Source organism: Procambarus clarkii, chromosome 92 (genome assembly GCF_040958095.1).
Source record: "Procambarus clarkii isolate CNS0578487 chromosome 92, FALCON_Pclarkii_2.0, whole genome shotgun sequence".
NCBI classification, from domain to species: Eukaryota; Metazoa; Arthropoda; class Malacostraca; order Decapoda; family Cambaridae; genus Procambarus; species Procambarus clarkii.
This window is the reverse complement of record NC_091241.1, coordinates 11,275,658-11,294,332: the sequence shown is the minus strand read 5'-3', so window position 1 is coordinate 11,294,332 and position 18,675 is coordinate 11,275,658. Positions and strand designations below refer to the sequence as shown.

The following is an 18,675-nucleotide window of genomic DNA, read 5'->3' as shown; positions in this document are numbered from 1 at the left end:
GGGTGCCAGAGGGAGGTGTGTGAGGGGGGAGGGTGTCAGGGGTGCCACACAGGCGGTCTAGACACCGCCAACCTTCCTACAACTATTGATATCCAATACATTTCCATGGTATTTTTTGTTTTCATGATTCTTAGGCTGGACCTACCATGCTATAGTTGTGTGTAACTGTTTCTCCCCCCCTGGGTGTATCTGTCTCATTGTCCGTATCCCAATGTATGTGTCTCCGGCATGTGTCTCAGCAGGCTACTATGTCTCTCTCTCTCTCCCCCACCAGGACATGGCGACCAAGTGTCTGCGGGTGAAGACGCAGGAGCCACCTCCACCGGAGATAGTGCTCAACAACCGCCTGGCCATCGTCATCGGGGCGTCGCTCGGCATCACCATATTCTTCGTGGCCGGAGCCATCATCTGCTGCTGCCAGATGTGCAAGGACAGGAGGGAGGCGGCCAAGCGAGACACCGCCCCGCCTGGTCAGGACTACCTCTCCTACAGGCAGTTCTCCGTCCAGGGCACCGAGGCCACCACCACCGTCGCCGCCGCCGCCCCCCGCGAGGAACACACCGAGTGCTAGTTAGGGTAGGGAGGCTAGCGGACGAAGAAGGGATGATGAGCGCTTCTTAGGGATAAGGATGTTGGCGAAATTGTTGAGGAATGTTAATAAGCGAGGCTAGAAAGGATAGGGGGAGGCAGCCTTCTCAAGGGATAGCACAAACAGCGACTGTGGGAGGACATTATATATATATATATATATATATATATATATATATATATATATATATATATATATATATATATATATATATACAAAATTGAACTGTGTATCATCTAAAAACCTATATTCTATACCTTCGGAGTTCTAAATCCCAGCAACAACCTAATCTAACTTCTCCTAGGCCTAATACAGGCCAATCTTGAACCTAATACAGAACAGATATGTGCAATATTAGCTCCCAAGAGAGGGTTAGAATAGGCTGTTGCATTCCCAATTGAAGGTGCAGTCGCTAAGGTAGCAGAATATGTCCTTGTTGCTCTAAACGGGTGTCAAGGTCAAGAGTGTATGTCCCATAAGATGAATCTAAAGGTCAAGTCTCAAGAGGTTAACAGGTTATTATGTCTTTGAGATTGTTAACAGGTTTGTTTGTTATTCCTTTGGTCAAAGTTTTAATGTCAAAGTTTATTCAGCAGATTTATAAAGTAAATATATATATATATATATATATATATATATATATATATATATATATATATATATATATATATATATATATATATATATATAATAGTTTATCTGAAAAGTACAATGGAAATAAAGAAAAGGAAAATATATTGCACTGTACATATCAATATTTCAGCAACCAGGCCTAGAGTGTAGTGACATCAATAAGGACACGCCAGAGGTTTCTGATTGTATAATACAGCATTTCCGAGCGAGGAAAGCTTGTCTGCAGTGTGAACAAGATTGTTTGTAGGTCCTCACGGTGTTACAGACCGTTAGCGTTTCTTGTCTTGTCTGTCTGTCTGTCTGGGCACTCTTCAACTCACTGATAGACGATAGCAGTTGCACTTGTTATCAAAATGTACTGTGTTTAGGTCAAATTACTCAGAGATCACAGGGTCAGCTAATCAGAAGATATAGATCACAAGGTCAAGTAACCAGAGGTGTTATCTCAAGGTCAGATAATCAGAACAGCTCATTGGGTCAGATAATCAGAACAGCTCACTGGGTCAGATAATCAGAACAGTTCACTGGGTCAAATAATCTGAAGGTAGATCACAAGTTCAGTTAATGAGAAGATAGCTCAAAGGGTCTACTAATCAGAAGGTACACGGCAAGATCAACTAATCAGAAGGTAGCTCACAGGGGCATCTAATCAGAAGGTAGCTCACAGGGGCATCTAATCAGAAGGTAGCTCACAGGGGCATCTAATCAGAAGGTAGCTCACAGGGGCATCTAATCAGAAGGTAGCTCACAGGGGCATCTAATCAGAAGGTAGCTCACAGGGGCATCTAATCAGAAGGTAGCTCACAGGGGCATCTAATCAGAAGGTAGCTCACAGGGGCATCTAATCAGAAGGTAACTCACAGGGGCATCTAATCAGAAGGTAGCTCACAGGGGCATCTAATCAGAAGGTAGCTCACAGGGGCATCTAATCAGAAGGTAGCTCACAGGGGCATCTAATCAGAAGTGTCATCACAGGGGTCAACTAATCAGAAGGCAGGTCATAGGATCACCTAATTAAAAGAGAGTTCACAGGTTCAGTTAAAAGTGATCACAAGGTCAATTAATCAATAGGGTGATCACAACGTCAACTAATCAAAAGGTAGATCACAGGATCAACCAATCAGAAAGGGGATCACAGGATCAACCAATCAGAAGAGGGATCACAGGATTAATCAATCAGATGGGGGATCACAGGATCAACCAATCAGAAGAGGGATCACAGGATCAACCAATCAGAAGGGAGATCACAGGTTCAACCAATCAGGTGGGGGATCACAGGATCAACTAAGCAGAATGGAGATCACTGGATCAACCAATCAGATGGGGGATCACAGGATTAACCAATCAGTAAGGAGATCACATGCTCATCATCTCTTGTGAGAGATCATGAATGCTCAATCGGAAGGAAGATCACAGGATCAACCAATCAGAAAGATCACAGGATCAACCAATCAAAAGGGAGATCACTGGATCAACAATCAGATGGGAGATCACAGGATTAACCAATCAGAAGGGAGATCACAGGGTCAGATGAGTGGTAAGATATAAAATACAATCCTCGATTTCGTGAGCAATCCTAGAACACTGAACAGATTTACTTAACAAAAAATTGTACCACTTACGGGCTATTCATGCCCGTGCCACCTCTTGGGTGGCTTAATCTTTATCAATCAATCAATCGTGAGCAACAAATCCGATATATGCTTACAGGATTAATACGATCAGAGAAATCCCCACAAACCATGGTGTTTCTGGAAAAAGAAATCCATGGAAAATTATGGGAGCAACAAAGTTTAAACTTGCACAAATGTTTCGGTATTTACCTTTAAATAACAGTCTATCGATTCGGTCTATCGTCAATCGATTCGGATTATCGTCAACAGCCCGAATCAAAATATCCTATCAGTAAAGGTCTATTATTAACTCCCTATCTTTAATAGCCTATCGGTGATATGCTATTGGTAATAGCCAAGCTGGTAATTGCTCATCCACGATACCTAACCAATCGCTAACAGACTATAGGTAACCAATCCAACCAATCACAAGTCTATATAGGCTATCATTAACTGGATATGAATTGATGATACAATATTATAGATCGCGTAGCAAATGTCCGAAGTGTGTTTACAAAACGCGGGATTATGGCGGCACTAAATTCAAATTCAAATTCTTTATTCAGGAAAATAGTTGATTTACAAACATAAAGTTGGATTTATAGATAAAGCTATTACATACTAGCTAGTACATACATACTAAACAACATTGTTTTAACACAATATGGCGGGTTCAGTTTTCCTGAAATATTGCGTGTTTGGGTGACGCATGTGTGTGTGTGTGTGTGTGTGTGTGTGTGTGTGTGTGTGTGTGTGTGTGTGTGTGTGTGTGTGTGTGTGTGTGTGTGTGTGTGTGTGTGTGGATTTGTCGGCGTCTGACTTAACACTTGCCTGGGGGACGCTTATGGAAAGTCAGAGAAAGGGTCCAAGGAGAGTCGTGCTTTGCCGTGGGACGTCGTTGAAAGTCAACGGAAGTCGTGGAAAATGAGGGAGAGTGACGGGAAGTCGTCACCAACGCCGGCAACGTTCTACCAACGCTCCATCAACGCCTCCAACACGCCACCAACGCCTCCAACACGCCACCAACGCCTCCAATGCTCCACCAACGGTCCACCAACACTTACAATGCTCCGCCAACGCCTACAATGCTCCACCACCACTTTACCAATGCTTCACCAACGCTCCACCAACGCCTCCAACGCCTACAATGCTCCACCAACACTTTACCAATGCTTCACCAACGCCTCCAACGCTCCACCAACGCCTCCAACGCTCCACCAACGCCTCCAACGCTCCACCAACGCCTCCAACGCTCCACCAATGCCTCCAACGCTCCACCAACGCCTCCCGCATCTCAGCCCCTGAACATACACGATTCATATTGACTTTCCTTTAGGATATCCAAAACAAAAGGTCAGAGTCAATGATACACCTGCATTGGGAGAGGGGAAGTGAGGGGAGAGGAAAGAAAAGGAAGGGCAGCCCCAGCAAGGGCGATGAGAGAGAGAGAGAGAGAGAGAGAGAGAGAGAGAGAGAGAGAGAGAGAGAGAGAGAGAGAGAGAGAGAGAGAGAGAGAGAGAGAGAGAGAGAGAGAGAGAGAGAGCCTACACAACACGCACGCGCACTCTTTCTCTCTCTCTTTCGCTCGCGAGAACATACATGTCATGGAAGGCCTGATAGCTGAGTGGACAGGGCTCTGTACTCGTAATCCTAGAGTCCGGGTTCGATCCCCGGTGATAGAATGAAACAAAATGGGCAGAGTTTCTTTCACCCTGATGGCCCTGTTGCCTAGCAGTAAATAGGTACCTGGGAGTTAGACAGCTGTTACGGGCTGCTTCCTGGGCGTGTGTGTGGAAGAAAAAAATAGTAGTTAGTAACAGTTGATTGACAGTTGAGAGGCGGGCCGAAAGAGCAGAGTTCGACCAGTGCAAGCACAACTGGGTGAATACATACGTGAATACAACTAGGTGAATACGCCTACACACTCACACACACACCCCCCCCCCCACACACACACACCCGCACCCCCCCTCCCCACACACACACACACACACCCGCAACCCCCCCTCCCCACACACACACCCGCAACCCCCCCTCCCCACACACACACCCGCAACCCCCCCTCCCCACACACACACACACACCAGGTAAAGACAATAAATCAGGGGAAGTACTCCGAGGTGAAGGACACACGGTAATGACCCTTGCGACCCGTCGCACAAGGTCGAGTATTGCACAACTGGACAAAGCCCGGGAGAGAAAGGCCGAAAGTTCCAAGCGAACCACTGAAAGATAACCCTTGTCTCTCCCCTCAACACGGTCGAGTATTAAATATATCTTGATATATGACGTTTATCGTGGTAAGAGAAGTAAACAAAAAAAAACTGGAGGAACGATTTGCCACTCCGTAAAAAATGCAACTGTCTTGCCAATCCACAAACGTAAAAAATGACAATAGTTTTGCCTGACCAGAAACGCACGAACTCCTCCGTTAACTTATTGACGCCGATACATAGAAAACGTCAATATTGCGTTACTTAAAATTTGTACTAATGCGTTGCAGTTTTAACGAATACGTTTAGTCCATTGAGAATGTGACATATTAGTTGTGACTTGACTAGTGTCGTTGTCAACACATGCAAATAAAAAAATATACGACAGGTGTTTGTCGTATACCAAGATTGAAAAAATATAAACAAAACATGATTTCCTGGCTGTTATGGAGCAGCCTCGCGTATCCACCAATTAGATTACCGCATAAAACTACAAAAGTATACAAAATCCCCGCCAAAAGGAGATCATTTTTAGGACTTGTTGATTCAAACAAATTATTTAATTACGACTCAACCCTCTAATAGACTCATCGTAATTCTAAAATGTTTAAGCAGGGCAAATTCACGAGCCCTGGTGATGGGCTGACTTTATGGGTAGGGTAGTGTTGTCCTTCTGACTCCCTCCCCCTTCCCTTGCCTCCTGCCCCTTTCCTTGCCTCCTACCCCTTACCCCCTCTGACTCCCTCTCCTACTGACTCCCTCCCCCTTCCCTTGCCTCCTCCCCCTTCCCTTGCCTCCTGCCCCTTCCCTTGCCTCCCTCCCCTACTGACTCCCTCCTCCCCAACACCGGAGGAGGGAGCATCCCGTGTACAGAATCAATGCTCCCTATAGTGCGTCCAGCTCCCTCCCTCCCTCTCTCCCACATCGGCAATCATTCACAAAACTCTTGTGCGGGAGATATCGCTTTTACCTGGCTGCATTGAACGTCAGGGTGTATATATATAGCTTTTTATGGATTCACTGCATATCTGGTCAGAACTTGATTTTGCTAACTTCTCTTAGGGTATTGTTTCATCCGGCTGCAGTGTTAGGGTGTTTCATCCGGCTACAGTGTTAGGGTGTTGTTTCATCCGGCTGCAGTGTTAGGGTGTTGTTTCATCCGGCTGCAGTGTTAGGGTGTTGTTTCATCCGGCTACAGTGTTAGGGTGTTTCATCCGGCTGCAGTGTTAGGGTATTGTTTCATCCGGCTACAGTGTTAGGGTATTGTTTCATCCGGCTACAGTGTTAGGGTATTGTTTCATCCGGCTGCAGTGTTAGGGTATTGCTTCATCCGGCTGCAGTGTTAGGGCATTGCTTCATCCGGCTGCAGTGTTAGGGCATTGCTTCATCCGGCTGCAGTGTTAGGGCATTGCTTCATCCGGCTGCAGTGTTAGGGCATTGCTTCATCCGGCTGCAGTGTTAGGGTATTGCTTCATCCGGCTGCAGTGTTAGGGCATTGTTTCATCCGTCATTGCTTCATCTATATCAAACCATACTAACAACACTGCGGCAGCCAACATAGTCTTGAAGCCAGGTGTGTGAGTTGTGTCCCTAAACACCATCATGAAGCCAGGTGTTACGTCACATGTGTTGTGTCCCCTCAACGCCATCTTGGAGCCAGGTGTTGTCAGGTATTAGTCGCGTCCTCTCGACAAGACTCCTCCATCAGCACCTTGTTGCCATCTTCGCTCTAAAAAGGCGTTAATGTTGCTTCTGCAGTGGCAGTTTTGCGTCTGCTGTTGAATGGTGCTGATTAAATAGCTATATTGATAAGATATAAGATTATTGATAAAGATTAAGCCACCCAAAAGGTGGCACGGGCATGAATAGCCCGTAAGGGGAGGCTCTTTGGAGCCATTACCTACCAATAGCGGAGATCTGGGGATAGTGGTGCTGCTGGTCCAGCTGTTTTGCAACTGCAGTGGCAAAGCCGCGGCCAACACCACCGAACTATGTCTACACTACACCTACAGCTTCCTTAATACAAATGATCGTTGAATGTGATGAGAGATTTACGGGCTCACCATAGCCCGTGCTACATGGACACTCCGTCCTGAATAGCTAAATCTTTAACAACAACAACATGATGAGAGATGATCTCAGGTGTGGATTTATCTCTTAGACCCCGCCTTTCTAAATGCTGATTGTCTGAAATAATGACTCCTGATCTATTTTCTCTATCATATCTACTGCGTCAACTACTCACCATCGTCAGGATGCAGCCCACAACAGCTGTCAACTCCCAGGTAGCCATTTGCTGCTAGGCGAACAGTGACATCGGGTAAAAGGAAATGCTTCGAAACCTCAATCCAATGTTGTGTGTGTGCCGACGGCTAAACTCGCTGCGCCACAGTGAGAGAGAGAGAGAGAGAGAGAGAGAGAGAGAGAGAGAGAGAGAGAGAGAGAGGGAGAGGGAGAGGGAGAGGGAGAGGGAGAGGGAGAGGGAGAGAGAGAGAGAGAGGGAGAGGGAGAGGGAGAGGGAGAGGGGGGAGAGAGAGAGAGAGGGGGTGTCGAGACGTTATTGACGAGACTGTCCAGAGTCGTCGCCAGAAGAGAAGAGGAAGAGGAGCGAAAGCAGAAGAGGAGCAGAAGAGAAAGAGGAGCAGCAGAAGAGGAGGGGAAAACTAAGAGAGCCGCAGTATAATTATCACCAGAAAATAAGTTTTGAATAGCTGATGAAAGCGGAGGGCGTCCAGTCACCCCAGAGTACATGGCAGGGAGAGAGAATCGTGGCCATTCCCGCCACAAATCCCACAACCTTGGGATCAAAAACGTGTACACAAGTTAGTCCCTTAACATCGAGCAACAGTGATGTATAAAAATCCCTTTAACATCAGCGGACAATTATATTAAGTAAATTTCGTAAAGAGGAGTTTCAACAAGTAAATTTAAGCCCATAATAACGATATACCAAGTTCCTTAACCTCGAGTAGAGAAGATATATATAAGCCACCCTTCAATATGTTCACTGATAGCGATTTACGCAAGTCGAGCCCTTTAGCGTCATGTGTTAGTGATATATTGCGTAGATATCGATCCCAGCCATATATTAGCAATGTGTAGAAGTATATTCTCTATCCTCATGCACTAAGAGATGTACATTTATCAACCCTTATATTATTATTAACATCTTTATTACCAACATTAACATGCAAATTTGTCTAATCGGAGCAATTGAATTAGGTCTTCATGTAGTGAATATGATGCTTACATTATATACGTGACAGCGAGGACAGTGTCCACATTCACTGTCCCACACACGTGACAGTGCCCATATTCACTGTCCCACACATGTGACAGTGCCCACATTCACTGTCCCACACATGTGACAGTGTCCACATTCACTGTCCCACACATGTGACAGTGCCCACATTCACTGTCCCACACACGTGACAGTGCCCACATTAACTGTCCCACACACGTGACAGTGCCCACATTCACTGTCCCACACACGTGACAGTGCCCACATTCACTGTCCCACACACGTGACAGTGCCCACATTCACTGTCCCACACACGTGACAGTGCCCACATTCAGTCCCACACACGTGACAGTGCCCACATTCACTGTCCCACACACGTGACAGTGCCCACATTCACTGTCCCACACATGTGACAGTGCCCACATTCACTGTCCCACACACGTGACAGTGCCCACATTCACTGTCCCACACATGTGACAGTGCCCACATTCACTGTCCCACACATGTGACAGTGCCCACATTCACTGTCCCACACACGTGACAGTGCCCACATTCACTGTCCCACACACGTGACAGTGCCCACATTCACTGTCCCACACACGTGACAGTGCTCACATTCACTGTCCCACACACGTGACAGTGCCCACATTCACTGTCCCACACACGTGACAGTGCCCACATTCACTGTCCCACACACGTGACAGTGCTCACATTCACTGTCCCACACACGTGACAGTGCCCATATTCACTGTCCCACACACGTGACAGTGATTATGATATTGAAACAGCCACACAGGACAGAGGATCATACACAAGACAACAGGTGTAAATTACAAATATGAAATATATGAGGTTGCACTCTACCACATCAGACATTATAACCCCACAAAAGCATATTTTGGCGATATACTGGAAGTAAGTCCTTTTAAAGCCATGAACTTCCAGCGATATATTCAGTCCCCCTTAACGTAAAACATAGACGATAGACGGAAGTCATAAACTCAACTTAAACTCAACTGAAGTCATAAACTTCAGGCTTAGTGCGATACACGCACTTATTTCCTTGGAAGCCTGACCCTCAACGGCTCCTTAACCCTATACCTGCTGTCGGTATATCTAAGACATACTTTCCCAATGTATACCTATGACATACTGTCCACTTTGTGGCACCTCAGCTCTATATGTCACAAAAATACAGCATTTTATCGCTATGGATAACAGTTCTCTAGCTAAAAAAAAAAATCGCCTGCCATACCGAGCGATAGTTTGCGATATATATACAGCAATATCCCCTCCCTTTTTTCCATGTATGTGGGGGTGACAGCGCCCCTCTCTCCCTTTCCGGGTCCTGAAGCCCTGCTTGATACTCTTATCTGTAAGTGAAATCCAAGGATCCCTCTCAAACAAAGAAACAAAAAGATCCAACACTCTAAAATGTTTCTGATTATGTCTTGTTGTATGAAGATTCCCCCCCCCCCTCCCCCCTCCCTGACCTGACCTTTTAAAAGTAACTTTATCCCCCGATCCTTATCCAAGGAACTTTACCGCGACCTTTTTCGTCAATGAACTTTAGCCTCGACTATTATCCAATGATCTTTCGTCCCGACCTTTTTTTTCAAGGAACTGTAATCCCGACCTTTATCCAAGGATTTTTTATGTAGACCTTTACCACCAGTCTGTCTATGACGTCACACTATATTAATAATAGTGTAGTTTAAATTATGGCTGTAATCTGTTTTTAAATTAGATTTCTTTGTTGTGTTCATGCCTTGTAGAGACCAATGAACCGTGTGTGTGTGTGTGTGTGTGTGTGTGTGTGTGTGTGTGTGTGTGTGTGTGTGTGTGTGTGTGTGTGTGTGTATCTCCTGTCCCCTGTTCTAGAGTCAATAATACTGCCACCAATTTCGTGAAATTTCAGAAGCCAATCTTATGCAATTCAGTTGAAATTAAACGTTGGTACAGACGAAGGTCAAATAAACAATCTAAAAATCTAAATATCGCAGTAAAGAACGATATTGCAGCAGTATGGCTTGACTGGTGGGGGTAAATGTCATTATAACACCATTCCCACTGGGAATTGGCTGAATATATGGTGTCATCATTTTCCAAGTGGCGTCAGTGATCCAGATATGATAGTGAGGTTTGTGTTCAGTCCTTTCTTGGTAGTGAGGGATTGTGTACAGCCCTTCCCAGCCGGTGGAGGGATTGTGTACAGCCCTTCCCAGCCGGTGAGGGGATTGTGTACAGCCCTTCCCAGCCGGTGGAGGGATTGTGTACAGCCCTTCCCAGCCGGTGAGGGGATTGTGTACAGCCCTTCCCAGCCGGTGGAGGGATTGTGTACAGCCCTTCCCAGCCGGTGAGGGGATTGTGTACAGCCCTTCCCAGCCGGTGGAGGGATTGTGTACAGCCCTTCCCAGCCGGTGAGGGGATTGTGTACAGCCCTTCCCAGCCGGTGGAGGGATTGTGTACAGCCCTTCCCAGCCGGTGAGGGGATTGTGTACAGCCCTTCCCAGCCGGTGAGGGGATTGTGTACAGCCCTTCCCAGGTAGTAAGGGCTTGTGTAAAGCTCATTCTCGCAGGTCAGGGCTTGCGTACGGCCCTTTCCAGCCGGCGAGGGCATGCGTACAGCTCATATCTCAGCTAATGAGAGCTGGCGTAGGCCTATACCAGCTAGTGAGGAAGCGTACGCCTCTCCTCTCGTACTCCGCCTGTGGCCTTCTTTGTACATACACCAATGAAGAAGTTATTCAACACCTGTTTCACTTACCTTCAAACTCCTTCAGAAATGTAGAAACATAACAGAGGATTCCAAGCTCAAAAATTTGGAAATATTTGTATAAAGAAATAAAAGTAGCAAATATACAATTACATGAATTTAAAAAAATAAATAAAAAATACATCTTCAGCTCCTGAGTCCATTATGTGCTTCTGTAAACCTTTCCACCACCGCCCACGGGATGGGTATGGGGTGCATAATAAAGGACACGATTAAAGCTCTTGTCCTGATTTCTCTATAATAACCAGTGAAGTGATAATGTAGTAAACAGCCCCACAGAAGACTTAATTAGCAATAAATAACGTCACTTAAGAGACACTATTGTTTACAGAGTATTTCCTCATCAACTTGTTAAGACCCAACTGGTTGACAAACAACCCAACCAAATGAGAGATATGTATAACAACATCACACGTGACAACACTGTGTATAACGTATATAACACAGTGTAACAGTTTATAACAGTGTATAACAGTGTTAACAGTGTATAACACTTTTATCTCACTCATGTCTGCGAAAGTGAGTCAAGACCCATGACTGAGTAACAACTTGTCATATACTCACGGTTCCAGCACTGCCAGACGGGCCCAGCTGCAGTTCCTGTACGAATCAGATTAACGATACAGAAATGAATATAATGTTGAGTATCATCAACTCAAAGTCTCACTCGCACTGACTCATGTAAGACACTAGGCCTCCAATTCAGATTGTTTCTGAACAAATAAAACACATTTGTTTAGGTTTGTTTTCAAGTGGATGATTATGAACGAGGAAAAAAAATCAAGTGTAATAACAAGATTTAAAAATACAAAACTACACTGGTGGATTGACAATGAACTTCCCAAAACTGACATTAATAACCCGCTCCAATGAACATGGGTGTAGCAGGGTATATAAACATTTAGTCAAATAATAAACCACTAGCCTGGGGCTATGGCCATGAACACGTGACTAACAAAATCTTAACGCAATATAAAATCTCTCCTAATCCCCGATAACTTACTAATGACTTGACTGATTGTTACGGCCCTCTCGGGACGCAACGGGGTTCTTGCTCTGATGTTGTTAGAGGAAGATATATATATCCGACCCCAAGCCAGTAGAGGCTTTCAAGGGATGCGATCCGTGACGCAAGTAACTTAAAGGGAGTATGGAAAGAAATTTAAGAACTTAATATAATATAATGTTCACCATCACCATTTAAATATATAAAATTAAAACGTACACAAGGGGGAGGGGTATTAACACTTTACAAGGGGATCGTGCACAATCCAGTCTTCTGCTGAAGACTCTTGATTAAGAAGCTAGGTGCTGAGTCCGCGGTACTTTCTTCGTGGCCTCAAGACGTGTCCTCTGAGAACGCCGAGTCTACCCTGGCCACAGGTCAGCCACAACACAGGTCCACTGGGGGCACCGTCGTGGAGGCCGTCAACCACACGTCCAGCAGGTCTGCTGGCAGGTACTGAGCCAACAAGGCTGGTACGGCCACTCCACGAACGATAAAAGGGGTACGCCCTAGACAGGAGTCTCGTGTGATATCACCAATCACCCTCCTGTCCTCACTACCCCAGTGGATTATCGTCTCCAACCGTCGGTCCCGGGTAAATCCTTCCACTGCCACTCCACTGGCAGGCTTAACACACCACAGTGTTCTTCTGGGGGGACGACGTCACAACAGCTACAGCAAACTTCACAGTATGGAGACTGGCTGCCTCGGGTAGACTGACTCAATCGTCAACACAGTGGTCCCAGGTCGGCTCTGTAAGCAGACACGTCATTAATAACCGGGACACTAATACACCACACTCACAGGCTCAGATACTAACACCTGACGTATCCAGTCCATAGATGGCGCTGTCGTCGGAGCACCACCTCACCAGAGGTCAGGAGCGGCGGTGTTGAGTGCTGAACCAGACTGGAAACTGGTCCTCGAGGCCAGTACACGCTGTCCTCACCAGGTGTCGTCGTTCGTTTGGCGGGGGTTTCGGGAGCTGACCCACAGATGGCGTAGTTGTTACTGCTCCTTGCTCGGACGCTGGATCCGGGTTCGTAACACCTCCCCACCAAAAAGAATTTGGTTTGGGGTTCTATAAAAAACACAAACCAAATTAGCAGGGCGACACAACTCCAAATGGACTTACTTATACTATGAACTGGAGAGATGAGGCTGTCTTGTCCACAGAATTGTCCTACTGGGCAATTCCGGCACAATGGGAACTTGCAGATTGAAGGCGATGTCCTGCCTGGCGTAACCTTCCACGTCTTCCACGTCTCCACTGCGATGTCAAGCAGGGGCTTCATCTCACCTCTCTCGAGTACGGATTGGTTTCGACACGATCTGGGGTAACTCGACACTTCCCTATGTCGTGGCACCGATGATGGCTGTCCACAGACGGCATTTCTGGTGCCGGTCCGATGGTCCTTCAGGGAGGCAGGAACCTGGAATACAGGGGTCTGATAATTCAGAGTGATAGCGACAGCGGGTAAAACAGTACTTACAGCATACTCTACTAGGTCCACACCTAGTCCCAACGGGGCTGTTCGTACGTCGCAGGTGGCATTCGCTCTGTCACCGTCAGGTCGACCAACGTTCCGCATAACGCTGTGTTGAGGCTCAGCAATCACACGGGGGGTGTCAACCTGTCGGAAACAGTCACTCATATTATCATTTGTCGTACCTCCTGTATCAACCATCACCTTCCAGGTCCCTCCTTCAACTGCAACACCTGCAGTACAAATCTCCAATCCCTGGGACCTTTTCGCGATGTTCATGGGAGCCATCATTCGTCGGGTCGTCCACTGGTCCTTACTGAGAACACATAGAATACATACGAGAATCAAACAAAGTATCGCTAAGAAACATGAGGCCAATTGAGGGATAAGCTTCCCGAGCCAGTCATGTCCATAGCCGGCCACATCCACACGCCTGGCTTGGACCGAAGAGGGCACTAGACCTTTTGAACACACCGCACCTACCTCTGACGTCTGGGGAATCTCTGGCTGGTTCACTACATGCTGTAACTTGCCATACCGCAAGCACACATCCGCCTTCGCTCCAGACTCGTTGGTATCCGTGGGTGCCCGCACACAAGGCCTCTCTTCTTGCTCAGGTACCTCTGCCTTCTTAACTTCATGTTCCTCGTCGAGAGAATCAGGAGACACTGCTAGAATATCGTCGATCTGCGGGTGAGAGGACAAATTAGACATGTTCAAATCCGGGTCTGTCTTTACCTGGACATTACCATTGTCTGTTACCTCAGACCGTGCTGTTCTGGTAGACTCGTCCGCAACCTTGGGATGATTGGTGCTCCAATCGGTCACCAAGTCGTTGGCTAGTACCACGTCAATTCCAGCCACAGGGAGGGTATCGACTACTGCCAACGCACATGTGCCGCTGAAATAAGGCGAGTCGAGATGTACTGGCACTAAGGGGGCGATGTACTGCGTCCTTGGAAACCCAACCAGGATAACCTCTGGTCTCCCATCCACACTTACTCCCTCGGGTAACGAGCTCTTCACGATCAGGGACTGGGCTGCTCCACTATCTCTGAGCACTACAACTGATCTACCAGTATGATCACTCGTTACATACCCGGTTGAAGTGTGAGGGGCCAACAAACTTGGTTCTTCCTGCTTCGTCGTAGACTGGCTTCCTGCTAGTGATGTTCCACAGCTCATCAACATCACCTCCCTTCGTGCGCTGCCACCTCTTCTGCCTCGGCACCTAGCAGCTATGTGCCCTTTCTGCCCACAAGTCCAGCACACCATATTCCTCCTTGGACTAAGGTGTTTCGGACTACTAGGACTTGTTCTTCGGGGGCTACTTGGGGGCGTCTTCTTAGCACTTTGTGGGACGGGTCTTTCTTCTTCATCATGAGGTCTGTCGAACCGGCGCTGGTAATTCCTTGGGACGTACTTAGCAGACGGCCTATGAGTCAGGATGTACTCTTCAGCCATGGTGGCTGCTGCACTCAAGGTCTCTACCTGCTGTTCCTCTAAGTACGTCTTCAGGTCTACAGACAAACAATCCTTGAAGTCCTCGAGCAGAATCAGCTGTTCGAGGTCTTCCCTGGTCTCCACCTTCCGAGAGGCGCACCATTCTTGAAAAAGTCGCTCCTTGATGGTGGCGAATTCGGTGAAAGTGTGCTCTGATGTCTTCTTCAGGTTTCGGAACTTTTGCCTATATGCCTCAGGTACCAATTGGTACGCCATGAGCACCACTTTCTTCACCATATCGTAATCGCCGGAGTCGTCAAGGGATAACGTAGAGTAGGCGATTTGGGCCTTCCCAGTCAAGACTGACTGTATCATGATGGCCCAATTCTCCCTTGGCCACTCCAAAGAGGCAGCGACTTTCTCGAAGGCTGCGAAGAACTTCGAAACTTCTCTCTCGTTGAATTTGGGGACCATTTTGATATTCCTTACCGGATCGAAACCGCTTACTCCAGTTTGTCTCTGTCCAGCGCCTAGTCGTAATACTTCTAGTTCATGTTGTCTCTGTCTTTCCTCCCTTTCTCGCTCTCGTTCTTCTCTCTCTCGTCTCTCTTCTCTTTCTCGTTCTTCTCTCTCTCTTTCTCGTTCTTCTCTCTCTCTTTCTCGTTCTTCTCTTCTTTCTTCTCTTTCTAATTCTAAACGCCTCATCGCCAATTCTTTTTCTTTCATCTCCATTTCTTTATTTTTCATCTCCACTTCTTTATCTTTTAATTCTCGTTCTACTTCTAACTTCTTCCACTCTATCTCGCGATTGATCTCTAGGGCACGCATTTTGACTGTTAGGAAGCTGATATTAAGCTCACCTGCATCACTGTCAATGTCACTGCCCTTATCTTCCTTTTCTGTGGAAGCTATTTCCTCACCTTCCCTGGTACTAGGAGTCTCGCCTTCCTGTTTCTCTTCTGCCTTCAGGTGCCGGTGAACCTTGGACAAGATCTCCACACGGGAATCACTGGCACGGATCTTGATCTCCAGGTAGGCGCTCACTAGTACAAGTTCCGGTTTGCTCAGATACTTTAATCTGGCAAGACAGTCCACTCTGTTCAGAAAAGCCTGAACATCGTCCAGATCATCGATGGTAGCTTTTTCTGCCATTGTCACAGATGGAATACTTAACGAGCACTTAACACACCTTTTACACGTTAGCACTTAACGCACCGAGCACTGTTCTGCGCCAATATTGCACGTAATCACTTCGGGCACCACACTACCCAATATTGCACTGAGTCCAAGCGAACACTTCGCTCTACAATATTGCACTGAATCACTGAGCACCGCACTAGTCAATATTGCACTTAATCGCTTAATCACAGCGAGCACCGCACTGCACAATATCGCACTTAGTCACTCTGAGCACCGCACAGGACGTATAACGTCACACACAGGGGGAATTATATACAGGGATTACGCCACTTCACCACCCCTGTCAAACATACTTAACAAGGGGACGGATCCCGCTGGGGATGCCAATTATGTTACGGCCCTCTCGGGACGCAACGGGGTTCTTGCTCTGATGTTGTTAGAGGAAGATATATATATCCGACCCCAAGCCAGTAGAGGCTTTCAAGGGATGCGATCCGTGACGCAAGTAACTTAAAGGGAGTATGGAAAGAAATTTAAGAACTTAATATAATATAATGTTCACCATCACCATTTAAATATATAAAATTAAAACGTACACAAGGGGGAGGGGTATTAACACTTTACAAGGGGATCGTGCACAATCCAGTCTTCTGCTGAAGACTCTTGATTAAGAAGCTAGGTGCTGAGTCCGCGGTACTTTCTTCGTGGCCTCAAGACGTGTCCTCTGAGAACGCCGAGTCTACCCTGGCCACAGGTCAGCCACAACACAGGTCCACTGGGGGCACCGTCGTGGAGGCCGTCAACCACACGTCCAGCAGGTCTGCTGGCAGGTACTGAGCCAACAAGGCTGGTACGGCCACTCCACGAACGATAAAAGGGGTACGCCCTAGACAGGAGTCTCGTGTGATATCACCAATCACCCTCCTGTCCTCACTACCCCAGTGGATTATCGTCTCCAACCGTCGGTCCCGGGTAAATCCTTCCACTGCCACTCCACTGGCAGGCTTAACACACCACAGTGTTCTTCTGGGGGGACGACGTCACAACAGCTACAGCAAACTTCACAGTATGGAGACTGGCTGCCTCGGGTAGACTGACTCAATCGTCAACACAGTGGTCCCAGGTCGGCTCTGTAAGCAGACACGTCATTAATAACCGGGACACTAATACACCACACTCACAGGCTCAGATACTAACACCTGACGTATCCAGTCCATAGATGGCGCTGTCGTCGGAGCACCACCTCACCAGAGGTCAGGAGCGGCGGTGTTGAGTGCTGAACCAGACTGGAAACTGGTCCTCGAGGCCAGTACACGCTGTCCTCACCAGGTGTCGTCGTTCGTTTGGCGGGGGTTTCGGGAGCTGACCCACAGATGGCGTAGTTGTTACTGCTCCTTGCTCGGACGCTGGATCCGGGTTCGTAACACTGATGTAGTGGTTAAAAACAGTGGTCATAATTCCATTCACCTGGGCTGTATGGGTCTCGAACCATGTGAGGCCGGCGCTCTAGCAACCGGGCTATGAGCAGTCTTAAACAGTGGTCCTATAGTCTATGCATACAAGAAACATCAAAGGATACATAGTAAGGATCTCGGGAGAGCGACCTACGATGCGTCCGTCCAGCCTGGGTGCACACAGCCAACTGGTACAAACATGGCTTGGTTCCTCAGCCGTGACGCACATAAATTCCAGATTAAATTTACGTTTGATCATCTTATCAAGGTAGTGGAATTAGCACCAAATAACGACATGCTACAAGGCTGCCTTCAAAAGGGGTAACGACTAACATATGGATCTCCCTTGACAGATCTCCTATCAGGCTATAGCCTCATTTTTTCAACCGTCTTCCTCACCACAACCTTGCAATAACACTAGATATTACTATAACAGTCGGCTATATTTATTAGGTATATTTAATACCTGATAACAAAACACAGGCGCCATACTTTCCCCCAGGTATAGTACCTAGACAAAGGTCACATTTGAATACATGGGAAGACACTTTAGCATTCGTTGCCTCAACATGGGTGTCGCCAACTGGCTTTCACTGGCTTCAAGGATGTAATCACAACGCTATGGTATCATATAATGATTTACACGCACCCTTAATTACGCTGTAAGCATCTACCAAGACGTCCAAGTAAATTTGCATACCATATTAACCTTAATTAAAGAATTTTGATACTCTGAGGATCTTTTATGCAAATTCAAACAGCCTCATGCTAATTTAATTACAGCTCTTGATCCTCAAATCACGCCATAATATAATCTTCAACTACCTAGGCATGCAGACTAGTTTTCAGACAGTATTCACATTAAATAATATCATATATCATAGGATATCATATGCAAATTAAAGCTACTTCTGAACTGATACGGCTCTGATACCAGACGAAACAGTTACCAAACTCTGACCTTGATAATATTATAATCTCGGAATTAACACTCCAGCATTGTATTATTATCATCAAGGTCAAATTTATATCACACACGATGCCAATTCGAAAACAAAAATATATAAGGCTAGTAACTTA

The 18,675-nt window shown here is 46.7% G+C and overlaps 1 protein-coding gene across 4 annotated transcripts in view; it reads left to right on the top strand.

Annotated features, from left to right (window-relative positions):
* LOC123775051 (chaoptin) overlaps positions 1–1,324 on the top strand; it is a 44,331-nt gene extending 43,007 nt beyond the window's left edge. For all 4 annotated transcript variants that reach the window (XM_045769840.2, XM_045769839.2, XM_045769842.2 and 1 more), the window contains exon 7: positions 275–1,324. In XM_045769840.2, coding sequence (XP_045625796.2) covers positions 275–571 — 297 coding nt within the window. In that variant the 3' untranslated portion in view covers positions 572–1,324. The remainder of the gene's footprint in view (positions 1–274) is intronic.
* The last annotated feature ends 17,351 nt before the right edge of the window (positions 1,325–18,675 follow it).